The sequence below is a fragment of the Gossypium hirsutum genome, chromosome D13 (genome assembly GCF_007990345.1).
Source record: "Gossypium hirsutum isolate 1008001.06 chromosome D13, Gossypium_hirsutum_v2.1, whole genome shotgun sequence".
Lineage (NCBI taxonomy): Eukaryota > Viridiplantae > Streptophyta > Magnoliopsida > Malvales > Malvaceae > Gossypium > Gossypium hirsutum.
Genome location: NC_053449.1, coordinates 64,406,972 through 64,426,211, shown reverse-complemented (window position 1 = coordinate 64,426,211; position 19,240 = coordinate 64,406,972). Strand labels below are relative to the sequence as shown.

Here is a 19,240-nt window from a genome sequence, read left to right as displayed (position 1 = left end):
GTCTGGAGAAACCTGCAAGCAATAGGCTTTTCCTAAATCCTAATCCTCCCTTCCCGGAAGGAAGAAACATTCTACAAAAATTATCATTTTAGTTTTAATTCTAAAAATTCTAAAAAATATTAATATATCAATTGGGGTTGGTTAACATTTTATTTTATTTTCAATGAATACAATAAAATTACTTACAAATTAAACTTAACCTAAACAAAGGAAAAAAAGCAAAATATTCCGGTGCTTAATTCGATTATTTATTGTAATGGCCAATTATAATTATAGCTATTCAGATTATATTAATTATATTTGTAGTTGAAAGGTTAATTATTTAGTCTTACCCAATCAAACAGACTCGAAAAATTATCATTTTATTTAAATTTTATTAAACATACAAATATTTTTACTGCTTTTATGATTAAATTTTGCAATAAAATGTTACGAATTTTTTTCTTATCTTCAAAAAATATATATAAATCTTATTTGGGTTGAATTCGAGTCGCGCTAATCACGTTCTTATTAGGATTTTATCCTCTTCTTGTAATTCAAAAAAACAATATAAATCCTTAAAAAACAAAACATTGGTTTGAAAACATGTGAAAGCAAGGTTTAAAGTACATGCATATATATATATGTATGTATATATTTGCATTGTTAAAAAGCATTGACCAGTCAAATTGTCTCATTTAACAATAAAAATTATATGTTGATTAATGTTTCTTCAGATTCCCCATTTTTTTTCTTTCTTGTTTTTAGTAATTGTTTAATGGGAAAAGAATAGAAAATTGTTGCAATTTGCAAAAAAAAGTATATGTTTGGTCATTAGACTAAAATCAATGAAACAAATAGGGTTTAAAAAAAATTGAAAACTAATTCGAACCAGGATATTTGGACGGTTTATGAAATACATATTAACAAACTATAGTTATCTGAATCGGTTTTTTAATAAGATGTAAAAATAAATATTTTTATATTTGATATGGTGAAAATAATTTGAAAGTTATATATATCTAAAAAACAATATATAAGAGATTGATTTTTTTACTAAAATATTTTTAAAAATATTTATGAAATGGTTTTAAAATTTTATCAAATAATATTAAAATTAAAAACCGAATCGAATCAAACCAAATCATCATGAAAAGTTTAAAAAAGTTTAAAAATATCGATCGAACCAAATCAAATTCACACCAAAAACAAAACCCTAAATAATAAAATCAAGTTCAAATTAAACCTAAAAAAAACACTTTAAATTCGGGTCGGCCCAATTCTACTCGAATTATTAATCAATGGGTTAATTCTATTCAAATCATTCATATGATTTTTAAGTAGTGAAATAAAGTTGGACTTGCAAATTGACCTAAGTTAGCATATTGGCTTTTAGTTTCTCTTTTTAATACAATGCTTAAAATTATTCATAGTTTCTTCTCAACAAATAAATAGGAGGACAATGCGCTTCAGCACACTTAAATCCATGTCCTCCTGCATTAATAATAATGCTCATACTAATTGAATTAAGACTCAATCGACCGTTATCAATATTTAATATATGTATTAGATTTATATTCGAGTATAGATATAAATAAAAATACATCTACATTTAATATTCACTCAAAATTGGATATTTCGTAAGGTGTGCCATACCAGAAGAAGCATCATCGAACAAATAAATTTTCATCACATGGTGAGTCAGCAATTCACCTTGATGAAATATTTTAAAATTTTTATATATATTGAAAAAAAAAGACAATTATTTAAAAAAATAAATTTATTTTAAAATTTCAAGCTTCTGTTTTGCTGATCCAAATGTTTGAATGGGCATGTGGCTCCTAATTCCAATATATATATATATGATTTTATGGCTTTTATTTTTAACTATTATAATTGAAAAATAAAAAAAATAAAATTAATATAAATTTACATAAAAGGATCCTATGAAAGGGACCGGTTGGTTGAATAGATTTTATATAAATATATATTTAATACAAATTACTAACTCGGGTAAGGTCGGAAATTTTTTGTAAGGGATCGAAATTAAATTGTAAGTTTTACGATAATAAAAATGTAATTTCATCATTTTAATAATCTATATCTTTATAATTTTTAAAGAATTAAATTAAATTTTTATTATTATTAGGGGGATTTATTAAGGATGGCTGTATTGAGCCTAGTTTATCTCAATGAACTTAAAAATAATAAAAAAATTATTTATATTTAATCATAAAAATATAAAATTATTTTTACATTTTTTATTATTTGTGTCGGATAAAATCTAATTTATATCCGCAAGTCTTGAAGAACTAACTGACCAATAGTATCGAGCCACGTTAACAAAACAAGGTACGTATGAACATGCAGAACTCCCCCATACAACAATCAGACGTAAGGGCTAAGGAAACTATAGAATTCACGCTTTTAAATGTTAAAAAAAATAAACAAACATTTATGAATTCAAGCACAAATTCACACTTTAAATATTAGTTGAGTTAGAAAAAATATTAAAATATATTTTATTTAAAAATAATAAATATTATTATGGGTTTTTAAATATTTTTATAAAAAATTATAAAAAGTAATTTAAAATAAAAATAAATCTATAAATAGTGAAACTTAAACCTAAATATTAAGATTAAAGGCTCAACTTTAGAATTTCAACATAATTTTACGTAAAATTTTCCCAAAATTCTGGGAAATTTCTTTTTTTTTTTTTTGAAAATTTTTAAAATTTTTGAAAATTTGACTATCCTCAAAACTAAGTCCCATGAATGAAGTGTTATATATAGTTATTAAATCTGTAATATGCCTAATAGTTGTTATTTCCTTGTCAACTTTATAATATATATGATACGTAAGAACATATAGCCCCACTACTGTCAGCTGCTCTGAAAATCGTTTCACAATCACAGATATCTCCTTCCTCACGTTCTCATTCATTTCCACCGTACCTTCATCATTATTCAAACACTTTTAACAACAGTGACGCCATTGGTGCTCCCCATTGAAGCTTATTTATATATATATATATATTCTCCATGGACGACAAGTACTGTAAAACATCAAAGAAAGAAGCTTCGTCATCAGTTAATAATAGTTCTTCAAAGCGCTCATCATCACTGCCGAGGAGTTTTTCAGCCAAAACAACCACCGCCGCCGCCACCACTGCCGAATCCCTTCTTAGAAGCTCTTCACAAAAGAACCCTTGTTCTTCTTCATCTTCATCGTCATTGCCTCGAAGTTGTTCGCAAAAGAGCTCTTCCATTTCGCGTAAATGCAGTAACTTAGCTAAAAAACAAAAGGCTAGATTCTATATTATGAGGCGTTGTGTCGCCATGCTTGTTTGCTGGCATAAACATGGAGATTCTTGATATATATATATATAGGTCTGTAGGGAAGGTTGTTTTTTTTTTTTTTTTTGGTTTTGTGTTGAACTAATGGATGATTTCATATCCATTGGATCAAAAAGAACAAATCAAGCTTTTTTTGTAATTAAAAACCAGAAAGTTAGCTACAAGTTTTTCTTAGTTTGTAAGAAAATGATTATATGAACAAATAGATTTATGAATCTTTAAACAAGCAAGTTTTTTTTTTCTGATCTTTTTTTCTTGTTTTGAGTCATTACAGAGCAGATCTCAGAAGTCAGAATCATGAGGTTTTCTATGGTTTTTTTTTGTGTGTGTGTGTGTGTTTGTGCATTGTTGACCGAGATTCCTTTCATGCTGTTGCATATATATATATATACACAACATATATATACATTTATATATGTACATATCATCTATATATAGACATCATTGGCTAACATTGGAAATACTCTATACCTAGTTCTAAATATGTTTGCTGTGAAGATATTAGAAAGCTTGAAGGACTGATTTAAGAACAAAGTGTTGAACTTTTAATCTCAATTAATATAGTTTGTGATGTATGCTTTTTTATTGGGTTGATTATTTTTTGGGACAAATTGTAGAGTAAAAATTTGCTCCAAGTTCTTATACTATTAATAATTTAGAATTTAATCTCCATATTTGTATTTTTATGAATTTAATACATTTACTTTTTACAGAGAATTTTAATTTTTTAACTATTCTTAAAAATGACATTTTTATCAGATTAATTAACATAAAATTATAAAAATTGATATTTTTTTGAGAATAAAGTATTTATTAATGGCCGCAACAACTGCATTGAAACTCATACAAAGTATACAAAACCTTCACCATTTGTGTTGGTGATAGATTCTCCAAACAGCAAAGAACCATGTTCAATGCCAATGTTGGCTTTATAAGACAACAACAAAACAATTATATGTGTACATATTATATATATATATATATGGCAAGATTGATATATTTTCAAGTCCCCATCAAAGAGACAAAAAAGTTTTAACACTTGGGAAGATCCGACGGCGGCGGCGGCAGTTTCTGGTTAGGAAGTTTTCCGTCCAACACTATCCATGCCATTCTTAAACCCCAGCTCAAGTGAACATCAAAGTGACAGTGCATCAGCCAAACACCTGTATTATTATATATATATATATGTGAGATGTTTCTTAAAAAAAATCGTGTAAGTTTATTATTGGTTGAACATAATGTTGAATTGAAATAAAATAAAATTCATATCGTCTTTTCAATGGCAGCCAACTAATATGTTTTTTTAGTTTAGACTTACTAATAACATTATAAATCGGATCAAATTATATCAAATTAAAGAAGAGTGATTAAATATTAAATTTCAACATAATAAAAGGATTAAAACCGAAATTAAACCTATTATTACTTATACTATGTTCAAGTTGAGAATTTAATTCCAATGCTTTAATTCCGCAGAATTTAGTCTTACTCTTAAAATATCATTAATTAATCCTAATAGTTAACATCATTTACTATTCCGATTAAAATATTAATGTGAATTTTTGCGTTTAAAGAGAATTTTTAAGAAAAAGCTAAATTATTTTGATTAATTAAAATGTTTGTAAAAAATCAAATCATGTTTAATTAAAGTATAAGCACTAAAGAGACTAAAACCATAATTCAACTATGAACTATATGATAAGAATCGTTACCGGGATTGTCTGCTTGAAACCGAATCGCGACCCAACCACCGGAGGGGACACCAATGGTGTTTCTTTCAACCGGATCTACGAGGTTGAACTTTGAAGGATCATTTTTAGGATCAAAGTTACCAAAACCTTGACCAACAACATAGAAATTATAGCCATGGAGATGGAGAGGGTGGCTCTCAGCACCTAATATACTAGTGTCCTGCATGATCACTTCGACGCTCGCATTGAACGGTAACACTTCAACTTTAGTGGTACCGTTAATAACGTGTGTGTTGTTCGGCGGAGTGCCGGTGTAATTAAATGGATGAAGAGGGGAATCCGGGAAATCGGCGGTGAAAACCCCGTTTTTAGAAAAGAAATAGGATTGTAACAAAGCTGTTGTAGGGAGTGCAAAGGAGATATTGTTCATTGAAGCTGCAAATTTTGTACCATTTGGTCCTTGACATGTTTGGTTTTTAGGACAAGGGTTGGTTCCAAGGCCAACAGTAAAAAAGAACCTTTTGTCCACTTTTTGTGGGACATTGATAGGGAACTTGTTGGTGGCTAAACTTTTGAACATGTTCGAAAAATTGGCTACAACATTTGTGGCATTGATGGCAGGTAAGCTTGGTTTAAACAATGGAGCATTTTCCAGGTTTTTTGGGTTTTCGTATTTGAGGATGCCAGCAACGGTTGTGTTGTCGATTGTGCCCATGCCGGTGAAATAGGGTCTAGCCAACATATAGAAAGCGGCATCAGGGGCTGGCGATTTGGTCTTTAGGAGCACATTGGTGGTTTGTCCCGGTGCTATCACTAATGTGTCGGTCACGAACGGTTTCACGTACGTTGCGTCGGCTTCCACGACAGTGACACTATGGTTTGCAATGCTGAAGAATAGTTCATCATTGAGTGCAGCATTGATTAACCTCAGTAGATATGTTTTTCCGGGCTTTACCTTCAATTTATATGTATCTGACAAAAAAAAAAACTTAAAAACTCGATACAAAACACAATTTATGTCAAAAAAGAAAAACACGGACACAATTACGAATAGAGGTATTTTTGGACCGAATCCATGTATAATATTTATATTGTAGATAGTTGCCTAAGCTTAGCTGAACTCTAGATATGGGTTCAAATTTCGCCTGTTTAAAAATTAACTCAAGCCCATTAAGATTAGATATGTTCATGGGCTAAATTGCCCATTTGCTTTATGCTTGGGCTTAAATTTTTCAATCTCGAGTTGGCTCAGTCCGGCACATTTTTTATTTAAAAATAATATAAATATAAAAAAGTTTATATTAATATAAAATATTTTATAATTAAATTTAAATGAAAATTATTTTTTTTAAACAGTAAAATGAGCCATTTGAATGGCTTGATCTCAAGCTTCGGTCCAATCCAACCCATGAATATTTCTAGTTAAGACCTACCTACAATATATTTTTAGAAAAAGTCATTTTTATTTAATATTTTTATTAAATTTCTTAACATAAATTTAAAATATTTATTTATATTTATAGTTATATTCATATTATAGTATAATATAGTTAATTTTCATATAATATAAATTGTATAATATACGAAAATAAAAAAGAGATAACATAGTATAAACTTAAAAAATGAGTCCGATTGAAGTACGCTAGTGCCTCAGTCATATTCTAAAGGTGCTTAAATTTTTATTTTTCTCGTTTTTTTTTTAATATTTTTGTTCAAATACTCTAAATATCAACAAATATCTAAGCTTAAACTAATAACTCGATCCTTAAACGGTTCTAATTCCGAATATGATATACCTTTGCCAGAACAATTATACAATGGGCCTGGAAGACCATTGAGAGTGTAGGCATCGGAAACATTTGGGCCAGCACCAGTTTGAAGTGACTGATTGATAACAGCTTCAGTATCAGCATTAAACCATTCACCTATAGTTCAACAAGCCAAAAATAACTCATTCAGTCAAATCGTCGAACACCGTATACACAAAAATAAAATGGTGATTTTCTTGCAATACAGCTTACCAAACAAAATAGGGACTTCTTTGTAAGGTTTAATGAAAGGATAAGATTCATTGCGCCTTGGGAGGATGATGAGTGGGCCATAAACAGTAGCTCTCATCCATGAAAAGTGAGCATGCCAGAACAAAGTTCCTCTTTGTCCGGTTATTGTGAAGTTGTAAACGTAAGACTGGCCTGTTTGAATGGGGCATTGTGTGATATATGCAGGCCCATCTGCCCATCCGCTTCGAAGCTGCTTAATTCCATGCCTATGAAAAAGTTTGTTCAATTTTAATTAAATAAATTATTAAAAATTTATAATAAAGTTTTAAAAAATAAAATTCAGTTCTATTGTCGCTCAATCGGTTTATACCGGTTCGCGAGTTAACCGATTTTCTCGCTTATTCCAGATCATTATATTGGCCAAGTCTTGATCTGACCAATTAATCTAGTTTGGTTTCAACATCTATGCTGATAACATTCGTTATGAAAATCCAATTTATCGATATAACATATTTTAACAGCCTACAAAATCTCTTTTATTATTATAATTATTATAATCGACTTAATCAAATTGACTCGAGCAAACTCAATTAAGTTAGTTTAAAATGATTTTGCCAATCCCTTTAACTTGCCCTAACTACAATTAAATTCAAAGGCTTTTCATATTTACCAATGAATGGAGATATTGTTAGGAACATGATTAACTACTTTAACGACCAAACGGTCTCCTTCTCTGGCAACAACACGAGGCCCTGGGAACTTGCCGTTAACTGTAACAATGCTCTTACTACGACACAATCGTGTAATATTCTTCATTCTTATCTGCAACCAAAAGTATATATGTAATGTCTTGTCTTCTGTCAAAATTGTCTTTCAATTCTGCGAAAATCCTAACAATAGTGCTTGGATAAGCAAAAACCATAGCAAACCAAAGAATTTGTGTATGGCATTATAATAAATAGTTCATTTATATGTCATAGTTCATTATAATAAAGAATTTGTGTATAGCAAACCAAAGAAGCATGCTTTATATGTCATAGTTCATGGGGTCGAATCAAACCATGAGTAAACTCTTCGGATTACAAGTTTTTTGTCTATTGAGATATTGTAAGGCTTTCCTCACTCTATGAACCTATCAGGGTTCTTGATAAAGTTGAGAAACAAAATACCAATCAAAATATAACCGAGCTTGTTGAAAGTGTATTGCCTCAACAATGTCATTAATATATTAGGGTAAACTAAATTAGTAGACACTCGGCTAGGTCTTTTTTTCTTTTCTGGTCACTCAACTATCTTGGATTTTCGGGTGTTTTAGCCAACTGGCCGGTGACCAGATTAAAACAATATTGAATAGTTAGGTGACTATTTTGTAACTTTTTATAGTTCAGTGACAAAAAAAGAGTTAATAATGACTGGTAATGTAGTCTACCCTAATATATTTGACTTCACAAATAATAGTAAACAATGCAAAAATATTATATATATACACACACATTATACATATACATAGCAATGGAAGCATACGCTGAACTTGTAGTGTCTGGTAACCCCGCCGCCATGTTTTGCAGTGACAACCTCAGGAACCGCCATGAAACAACCAACAAACAAGATAACCGTAACTGCCGATGACAAAAAACCTGGAAACCTCATGTTGGAAAAACAAAGCTCTCGTTATGTTTCCCCCCCCCCGAAGCTATTAGGGTTTAAATTTTGGAGTGTATATATATATGCGTGTGTGTGTGTTTGTTCATGACAAAACATGGAGAAAAATGTATGTATATATAGGGGGACGGAAGAAAGAATGTATGTAGTGTGTGTGTGTGTGTGTGTGTGTTTGGTTGATTAGGTAATAAGAATGGGAACATATTTTTTTTGGAACCGAAAACAAGAAGATTACCAAACATTGGACCCAGTTTTATTCACTGTCGAGTATCATTAAAGTATGTTAATCATTGTTTGTTTTTAGTTCTTGTTATACCCGTCGATCTATCTTATCTTTCTACACAATATTTCACCATTTTTTAAAGCCTTAAAACAGCTAGTTTCATTGTGTTGTTGTCATAAGTGGGTCGGTTTTGTTCAAATTATTTCGGTTTTCAATCCCTTTTTGTCTTGTGTTGGGTTATTTTAGTTTGTAGTTACTCGAATATATATTTATGATTATACTCTACTCGCAAATATATTATAATTACATTATATTTATACCTGTAAACTCTCTAAAAAAACAGATTAGTCAATTGAAAGTAATAAAGAAATTATATTTAAATCTTCAATTAACATCTCAAATTAAATATTCACTCGGATAATATATACGTGTGTATATATATATATATAACCAGTACATTTTAATATATTAAAATGGAATAACAGATGAAGTCTTAGTGGATTCGAATATGATTAAACACATTTTTTCTTTAATTTAAAGGTTTGAAGAAATTACGAGTAAAATTAGATTTTGTATAAATATATATATATATGTACAGCCAAGACTCAAATGAAAATTACAATATTTCCATTTTTCTAATCTGATCTCAAAATCCCAAAGTTTGCTTCTGAGATTAATAAAATAATTTTTATTTTTTACTTACAAAGATTAATGGAGCCCGTGAAAGAGAGATCATCATACTTCATATCTTCTACATTGCCACCCAAGAAAACAGTGAAACAAACATCCCAACCAATGTGCATCTCAATTGATCCAACATATATAGTAATCACAATTATATATATAAATGGGTATTTTTAAAATTTACATTTTATATAAAATTTATAAAAATTAATTTAAAGTTGAAATAAATCATCTAAAAACAATAATAACACTATGAGATTTGCTATTCGAAGCATTAAATTTATTATACCAATCAAAGTTACATTTTAGTATGACATAATTTAGTGTGTATATATTCACGGACATTTTTTTATCGTAACGTGTCTATCGTAATTTTTAATGAATATATTACAAGATCTAATTCTATAGTTAACTCTTGGTGATCAAAATAGATAAAAAAAAATAGAGTTACTGTATTCTCCCTCATCAATTGGCAATAAACTTAAAATAAATGTAGATTTTGCATTAAAAAATATGTGTTTACGTTTTAATCAATTCATCTCGTTTCAACACCGAAGGAGAGAAACTAATTTTTAGAGAAAAACAATGTATTCTCAGTAATTGATTTAACAAGTTCTAGGTCATTAGTACAATTTTTTAATTTTTGACGTGGCTTGATCAGACGGTTACAATTTTCTTATTTCTATCTTTTAACTGCAATCGGTGATTTAAAAAGGATCCCACAAGATCTCATTTAATAAAAGCTCACCTTATACGTTATTTAATAAAGACTGCATCGCATTTATTGTAAGTACCAATTTTTAGTAAATGTTATATCTATTTTTGGCTAACTAGAAAGCAGTAAATTATTATATTAAATAATTAAATATCATTTTCATCAAACCCTGACTCGGAAATATATGCATATATGGATTTTGGTTGGTGAATTGGGACTCAAATGAGGCTAAGGCGAAGACGACTTTTGACCCACCTTTCTTTTAAGCAACAAATGAAATGATTACTCACTTCTTTCATAGGTCTTACTATAAATGAACTAACCCATTAAACCCAATCTTACACATTAAGTATAAACCAAATTTAGCTTCAAATCTATGGCTAAAATGGTTTTTTTTAATGGAATAAATATAGTTCAATGACCAAACTTTATTTTGGATAATAAATTTTTGTTAAATTCGGTTATTAATCCTTGTATTATATATAAGCAATAAATTTAGTCTATATTTTTAATTTGATCAATTTTAATCGTTTTACTTTTAGAATTGATTAATTTAATCTTTGTACTTTTTTCATCCGGACCCAAACATAGTAATTAAGTTCGTTAGGTCAAATTCTATTATTTAGTCTCCGTTCCAATCATTTTTAGTTCATATAACATGATTTTTTTATGAGTATTATGTGAAAATAATAAGTTGGTATGTCGTTATACATGTAGTAATATATTTGCTGTATAAGATTTAAAAAAATAGTAAAATTTGACTTAACAAATTTAACCGTCTAAATGACGACTAAAATTTTAAAATTTGAGAAATACAGAGATTAAAAATGACAAAATTGTAATACAGAGATTAGATTACATATAATACAGGGGCTAATAGTATAGTTTTACCTATATATTTGTGGTTGCACCAACTGCGATTCTTCTGTTATACTATTTGTAGTTGTAGAACTCTACTTTACTTGCTTCAGAGTATGGTATAGTAAACTAATAATGGCGATTTCTTCATGCTTATGTTCCTTTTCCTAGTAAATGTGCGTATATATTTTACAGTGTTGATAATAACAGTGAAACTCACACCGGGAACTGTGAAGCACTAAGCCTTTTAGCATTGACGTGTGTTTAAACACGATACGATATAATAGAAAAATCGCAATGTCATATTTATGTTCAGGATTTTGCTTTTTAAATTTAGTAATATTCTTTTGTCAAGCATTTGACAATTTTTTCATTTTGGTACTCCATAAAAGATATGATGAAATAATATTTTGATATTGTGTCACATCATCACTGGAAAAATTAATATTCTGAACAATTATTAATATAAAATAAAATATTAAAAAACCTTAATCACTGCTAGCGATAAAATGTGATTAAACCTATCTACATAGCTCGTGTAAATTGTGCGTAAGGCATAAAATCTAATTTAACCATTTTTAACTTTTTTGTTAAATTCATTAAATTAAAGATTATTATTTTTAAATCTCATTAATAAACATATAATCATATATCATATCTACGAATGTGTCATCTCAACATTCTATTTTCATGTAATACTCACAGATAATACTCTTAAAAGACCATCTCATTCTATTCAATGAATTTAACAAGAGTCGAAAGTTCCCATTAAAAATTCAAAATTCAAAATTCAAAAATATGAAGATGAAAATATCAACATAATCAAAATCCACAACTTCCACTCATTGGAAATCATTTGAGTTAGTAAAACTAAATTTTCAAAATTCAAGGACTAAGAGTAAAATACTATCTTCTAAATTTATGAAACAAACTCCTTTTAAAAATTAACGTATTCGACACTAGTTCCCAAATCCGGATTGGTTTTCCATTTAAGATGCGAATTAATATGCAAAAAAGTTCCATTATAGTCCAAGATCATAAAAACTGCTATTCCAAGAAGCCCTTGGCAATAAGATGATTGATGGTAATCAGCAATAAATGAAAAGTCTCATTGAGATTGCATAAATTCCAGTCAACTACATGCTCGGATGTCGGGATTGCCGACCCCGATAATCCCTAACACTGATGGGGCTAGAAACAGCATAGGTCAAAGAGAAGTTAAATGTACAAGGCTAAGCATGATGAAACTCTAACCTCAGTTTCTTCCATGGAGCCGAAGATAGATAAGATTCCAATCCTAAAGGACATCTGAAGATGGATCTCCGGAAAAATTAATGTTTAATGTAAATATATACTTCGGATTGTATTACCAGGGGAGTTGAGTTAAACCATGTCCGAATCATCTGATTCACTCTCCCTGTTTTCCTGCCATCCCGACCCCATTCTAAACTTACATACTGGACATGTGCCTTGCTGCCGCAGCCATGGATCAATACAGGTGGTATGGAACTGTAAGAAGGAAATGTTAATTGATGCATCAAGTTTCATAAAATCAAAAGGGCGTGGAGATAACCTCCATTTACAGCTAGGAAGGATTTGGACTTGGGATTTATCTTCAAGCATCATAACCGAGGACTAAGCATAAAAGAACTAAAGAAGCAAGAGGAGACTAATGAATCATCAAGAATTCAAAATGATATGCAAAATTATATGTCAAGGACAGACTTCTAATCATGACAGTAGGTCATCCATTTGAGATACGAAGGAAGCATGTGATATTGAAACATTTGATAATGGTAAAAGTATCATGGAAGCCGCTATACTAGAAGTCAGATTGCATTTTCTCTCCTTTACTAAAAAAAATGAACAAATTAATCATTGTACAGTAACTCAAAGAGCAAATTGGTCATTTTTGTTAAAAATTTCATCCATTTTTACTATTAAAACCCAGTGTGGCTGATGAAATAACAAGACAATGATATGTGGCATACGACATGTACATCATGCTAATGCACATGAATCAGTTTTTAATAGTAGAAATAGATAGAAATTTTTAACAGAAAGACCAATTTGTTCTTTGATCTAATGTACAGACACTAATTTACCCATTATTGTAGTACAGCAGGCAAAATGCAATCCGAAGGGCCTCCATAGTACTTTTACCATTTGATAACATGAAATATTGCACTGATTTTGTAATACTTTGGTAGTTCATAGGCTCTATTCTCTAAAAAACTCGATATTGCACTCTTGACGAGGCATATTGGTTGCTGTAATTCATTTTCTTTTCACATAAGAGACGATGACCGAAGATATTGGGAGAAACAGTACACCATAAAATCATTAGATGACAAAAGAAAACATGAGTAGACCGTAAAAATAGAACCTGATGCAAACATGGCAAGCTCCGAACAAGCTCCCCCTCATTGACTTGATCCAAGCAAATAGAGCAAGTTAGTTCATCATCTGAAGCCTTCATGTTCCCATCACCTTTCCGGGAATCTTGCTTTTGCTGCAACACATATTTGGGACTTTAGACTATAAAAACGATCCATGAAACAGCACATATGAAATGGTTCGGAAAGAATCTTCAACACTTTAATTTCTCTCCGATTATGTCAATTTTGTATAGGAGATGTTCCTGATAACTTGTTATGTTACCGAGATCTTCTTTGAAACATATAAAACTTCATGAAAAAGCAACTGAAAAATAGAATGAGCAACTGCAGAAGGGATTTATATAAAAAATAGAACTAATTATTGATACCTCAATTGTGACTGACGAAGAAGATGCCTGTTGCAATGATGATCCTGCACTGTAAAAATAACGAGGAAGATCAGTTGATTGAAATATGAATTTGATCACACGAAAAATAAAGCAAGCCGCAGATGCTAGTTCACAACCAAAGCAAGCTATAGGTAGTAAAATCTTGAGTACCTCTCCGGGCCATGGACCTTGTACTTGTGCACAGGTAAAGCATTTATATCTTCCTCGCTCATTGAATGACTTGTGGAAGTATTATCATCCAACACTCTCAGGGTGTCATAATCTGTAGAAGAAAGGAAGTATTAATCTTCAAAGAACCAAACTAGTAACAACCAAAACCCTTTTGCATATCATTCAGTGCATGTTAAAAACTAAACCACAGAATCACATCGGTGAATTTTGAAAAAGAAAACAGCATACCTAGGTCATCAGATTCACGATCGAGAAGGGCAAGTTGGAGTCTTAGTCCTTGTAAGCGTCCTCTTGTAGCAAAAGCTATTGATGGTGGCATGTGCAAACGCAACTCGGTATGACCAAGCAAACCACTAGCTGCAGCAGCGTGAGCTCGAGCCTGAGCTTGAAGTTGCTGACAAGTTGCATACATCCTAAGGCTAGTAGCCATTAAAAAGATGCCTACTACTAGCCAAAGCTGCACGCACAGACAGAGAGAATACATTCATGATGTGTTAACAGCTAGCATGCTCCTAGTGATTCAGTGAATGTGTATTGTGTACGTACCAGAAAATTTGGAGACATTTGGTGAGAGTTTAAAATCATGAATAACAAAAGAACTGCCAGAAAACAATCGGGTAACAACAGTTTAGAAATACAAGTTAGAAAGACAATAAGGAATGATTCAGCGACAAAAAAAGAAAAAGAAACAAACAGATGCAATGGAGAACATAACATTACCTGTAACAAAGAAGGCCAGTGAATTGGAATTAACAGGCCGAGATGCATGTATACGCTGGAAAAGGAATAGCACAATGACAGATAGAGTCCCATTATACAGTATTTGATGATTGTGCAACCAAACAAGTATACAGGTATGGACAAAGCTAACATACCACAGCAGGACGTTCATGAATAAATCCTGAAAACCCGCTCTCAATATCTCCTCTACTACCTCGGAAAACAAAGCTCATTGTCACAAAGACTCTGAAACTTCACTTGTCTAAAAGGTGGGAGATGCTAGACAAATAGCCTCTTCTCTTGCAACCTTCAAATCCTATGACGTTTCAAACATATAAGTCATCAAATAAAGCAGGGACAAACGAAATAAATGCTTTACTAAATTGAAATCGACTCAAAATTTAAGGATTAATAGCTAAAAACACTTTCTACATATGATAACTAAATATACTCGTTTATCAAAACACAGTAAGCTCTGAAACGGCCATCACAAGTCCAAAGATTTCAATCTTGTTAACGAAAATTATGACTAAAATACTGTTAAAAACTTCTCCAAGCTCCAAAGATAAAGTACCATAACAGTTGGAATATATATATATATATATATAAATTTCAGTGGAAACAGAATCATAGTAATCCCATTACAAATGAAAACGATCTAGACCTAACCAACCAATTTAATGATTCAATTGGCTTTCAAATGCCATTAAAGCTTAACAAATCCAATAGAAAGTTTGTTTATAGCTTAGAACCACCATATTTATCTATTTCTCAGTTCCTAAATCCAATAGAAAGTTTGTTTATAGCTTAGAACCACCATATTTATCTATTTCTCAGTTCCTAAAAAAATTACTTTAAAAAATAAAACAATGAATCAAATTGTTCGATAACTGCAATGTCATTTACATTATCAATTATCATTATTTTACTAATTTAACATCGGCTCTAAAGCTCCATTGTTTTATGCTAATTAAGCCATAGTTTACATATTCTCATAAGCAGAGATTCAAGCTTTACGATTTAAAAACCTCATGTTGTTAATACGATCAAATACAAAGATAGAAGCAACCGCGAAATCAAGCAAAACGAATGGATTTAAAATAAGACATTTACACATATTAGCACAGTAACTTAAATTGCCCTGTATGAATCAAAATCTCATGAGGCTAAAAATTGAGGAGAAATCGCAATGGAAAAGCAAAACAAGAATATCAATTTTTCCTCCGTTTTTTTTCTCAGCAAACAAACAGAATTCAATACCAAAAAAAAAAAAAGCCGAAAAGTTTTACTTACACGACACACGAAGATCAGTCGATCAAACGGCCGTCCATTTAATTGAATAAAAGGAGCAATTTTCAGAGAAAATTACAAAAAAAAAAGGGAAAAGAAGAGAATGCAATAAAATTTTCTCTTCCTTTCGATTTACGCTCTCGTTTTATTTTTGTCAGAAATTGTACTGTTCATAGCGATTTATTTTTTATCTTTTTTCTAATTTCAGTTTTAAGGTTGAAGAGAGAAAGCTCTAGATAGTGCCACGTGGACCTGCTTTTAAATCTAACCGCTGCCATGTTACTTGTCGACGTGGGTGAATTAATTTGAGCCGTTGGATTTTGCATCTTCGCCCATTGTGAGTATTTATTAATCGAGGAGACCCGGCATAGGGAAAATAAAATAAAATAACAAATCCTATAGGGTTAATTTCATCAAACGTCCCAAACTATGACATAAATTTTAAATTGATCCCTAAGCTTTAAAATATTCTAAACTGAACCCTCAAAATATTTAACACTTGCATTGATGGTTTGAATTTGGAAAACCTAATAAATTGTACCAGAAAGAACATTAATGTGAGTAAAATTTCGGGTTCGTTTAAGAAGAATTCGAATTCGACTCAATATTTTTGAGTCAAGCTGCTTAAACTACAATTCGAGCAAAATCGAGTATCTTAATGTTTAACTCATGTAGATCACAAGCTTGGGCTTTTTTCAGTTTTAGTTAACATTGAAAATCTTTTATAATCAGAAGTTAAGTTCGAGTTTAAGCACAAAAATTGAGCTTTTTACCAAGTAAACTAGCGATGGCAAGTAGGCTCGAGCAATTCAATCTTTATGTTGAATTGAGCTCGAGCTTTGAACTTCAAATTTCGAATCAAGCTTAAGTTACCTTCTAATAGAAACGAAATACTCGAAGAAACTGGTAGAAATGTTACCTTTTTGGCTTTGCTTGTAGCTTTCAACAGACCCGACAAGCCCTTTGGTTTCAGACCTCCGTTCATGCAGGCAGATAGTTATGGCAGCTACACAACCAGTAGAGCAACCGAATAACCCAAGCCAAAGAAATTACGAGCCTTCTATCCAACTACATCCTAGAAACTTTCTCAACCTCTTTTTCTTCATCATCGTCTTTATCTTTTCAACATTTCCCCAACTACCAATATCAGCATATAAATTCGCCAACAACAGATTGTTTCCTTTGCTACCAGGCTCAAGCTCCCGTAGATGCTTAGCTGCTAGTTCAGCAAGACTGATATTGTCATGGTTCCTACATGCTCCTAATAATGCACCCCATACAAATAAATCCGGTTCCATAGGCATTGTTTTAATAACATCATAAGCCTCATCGAGTTTCCCGGCTCGACCTAAAAGATCTACTAGGCAAGCATAATGTTCTACCCTTAGGGAAATCTCATACTTCTCTTGTATCGAGTTGAATAAACTCTTTCCGAGCTCAATTAATCCGGCATGGCTACATGCACTAAGGACAGCAATGAAAGTCATGTAGTCTGGCTTCTTTCCTTCCTTCTCCATTTGTTCGAAAAGCTGTATTGCTTCCTCGCAATATCCGTGATTTGCGTACCCAAAAATCATCGAATTCCATGTAACAATGCTCGTTTCAGACATTTTGTAAAACAAAGTTTGAGCTTCGGATATAAAGCCACCCTTGGCATACATATCAACAAGAGCACTCTTCACGTAAACATCATCTACAACTCCAATCACTGTTGCATATCCATGAACCTCTTTCCCATGTTTCAAATTAACTGTATTCATACAAGCAGGAAAAAGACTACTAATTGTAGCCGAGCTCGGATATAACCCTTGTTTCATCATCTTCTTAAAAGTATCAAAAGCTTCATCATATTGAAAATTCTGAACAAGCCCCGATATAACAGAAGTCCATGATACAACATCAGGCTCGATCCCATTATCCAACATCGATTCAAAAACTTTAGACACTGACAAATGATCACCTTTCTTTGAAAACCCGGCAATCAAAGTGTTCCAAGTAACCACATCGGGCTTAACTCCTATCAATTTCATTTCCTCCACTAAACTTAACCCTTCTTCTACAATCCCCATTCGAGCATACCCCGAAACAACAGCATTCAAAGCTACCAAATCTTTCACAAACATCCCATCGAACACTTTTTTTGCCTTCTCAACTTGTCCGCATTTCGAATACATATCGATAAGGGAACTTGTAATAAAAGCATCACTTTCGAAAGATTTCTTGACGCACAAGCAATGTATTTTCTTCCCCGTTTCTTGATCCAAAACATGTCCACAAGCTTTCAAAACACTGGGGATAAGGTATTTGTTGATTCCCAAACCTTCTGTTTGCATTTCGGTGAAAACACCAATCGCCTCCTGATAATACCCGCGTCGAGTATATGCCCTTATGATTGAAATCCAACGATGGATATCTCTTTTGGGAATTTTATCGAACAGTTTACGAGCATTTGATAGTTGGCCACACTCTGTGTAAAAAGCTATCAACTTGGTAGCCAAGTATGTCAAATGAGCCAACCCTTTGACGATCAGGTGCGCATGAAGTAGTTTTCCTGGTTTCAATGCTCGATCATGAGCGTAGGTTTCTATAAGATTGGCGTAGGCATCAGTGGATGATTGAAATGAACGGTGCATGATGGGCAAAATCGAAGAAATGCTTGGCTCCGATGATTGGGTAATGTCATATATAAACTATTAAGGGTTAATATAACTTTGAGTCCTTAAACTTGGTAATTGAGTCCATTTTGGTATCTATTTTTATTATTATCTATTTTGGTGTATGAACTTGATAATTAAGTTCATTTTCGTCTCTACATCCATGATCTGAATTGACATTGCTTATTCGATTAATAGTTGCAGGTTCAAATTCAAATATCCGAACCCACTAGTTAAAATTTTAGCAAATTAGAATTCAAATTTTATGAATTTAAATATCTGAAAATTTTCCGACTTGCCACCATTCCAAGAGACTTAGATACCTTTAAAAAATTTACACTATTAATAAGTTTACATTTTAATCACTTCATTTTAAAAGCTACAAAACAATCACACCCAAAATTACTAAACTATTAATAAATTTACATTTTAATCACTTAATTTTA

The 19,240-nt window shown here is 31.4% G+C and overlaps 4 protein-coding genes across 4 annotated transcripts; 1 reads left to right on the top strand and 3 right to left on the bottom strand.

Annotated features, from left to right (window-relative positions):
* Positions 1-2,960: 2,960 nt before the first annotated feature.
* LOC121225365 (TBC1 domain family member 5 homolog B) lies at positions 2,961-3,490 on the top strand. The gene has a single exon (XM_041109658.1). It carries the CDS (start codon positions 3,024-3,026, stop codon positions 3,354-3,356), a length of 333 nt encoding a protein of 110 aa, XP_040965592.1. The 5' UTR covers positions 2,961-3,023; the 3' UTR covers positions 3,357-3,490.
* A 638-nt stretch (positions 3,491-4,128) lies between these two features.
* LOC107933851 (laccase-2) lies at positions 4,129-8,780 on the bottom strand. The gene is made up of 6 exons (XM_016866179.2): positions 8,554-8,780; positions 7,700-7,851; positions 7,051-7,295; positions 6,826-6,954; positions 5,051-6,001; positions 4,129-4,501 (listed from the first exon to the last, which is right to left on the bottom strand). Exons 1-6 carry the CDS (start codon positions 8,677-8,679, stop codon positions 4,371-4,373), a joined length of 1,734 nt encoding a protein of 577 aa, XP_016721668.2. The 5' UTR covers positions 8,680-8,780; the 3' UTR covers positions 4,129-4,370.
* A 3,486-nt stretch (positions 8,781-12,266) lies between these two features.
* Positions 12,267-15,153, bottom strand: LOC107934005 (E3 ubiquitin-protein ligase SDIR1). The gene is made up of 8 exons (XM_016866502.2): positions 15,006-15,153; positions 14,851-14,905; positions 14,677-14,729; positions 14,359-14,587; positions 14,110-14,221; positions 13,939-13,987; positions 13,558-13,683; positions 12,267-12,680 (listed from the first exon to the last, which is right to left on the bottom strand). Exons 1-8 carry the CDS (start codon positions 15,081-15,083, stop codon positions 12,555-12,557), a joined length of 828 nt encoding a protein of 275 aa, XP_016721991.1. The 5' UTR covers positions 15,084-15,153; the 3' UTR covers positions 12,267-12,554.
* Positions 15,154-17,189: 2,036 nt separating this feature from the next.
* On the bottom strand, positions 17,190-18,773 carry LOC107933928 (pentatricopeptide repeat-containing protein At5g59600). Its single transcript, XM_016866275.2, has one exon. It carries the CDS (start codon positions 18,771-18,773, stop codon positions 17,190-17,192), a length of 1,584 nt encoding a protein of 527 aa, XP_016721764.1.
* Positions 18,774-19,240: the final 467 nt, after the last annotated feature.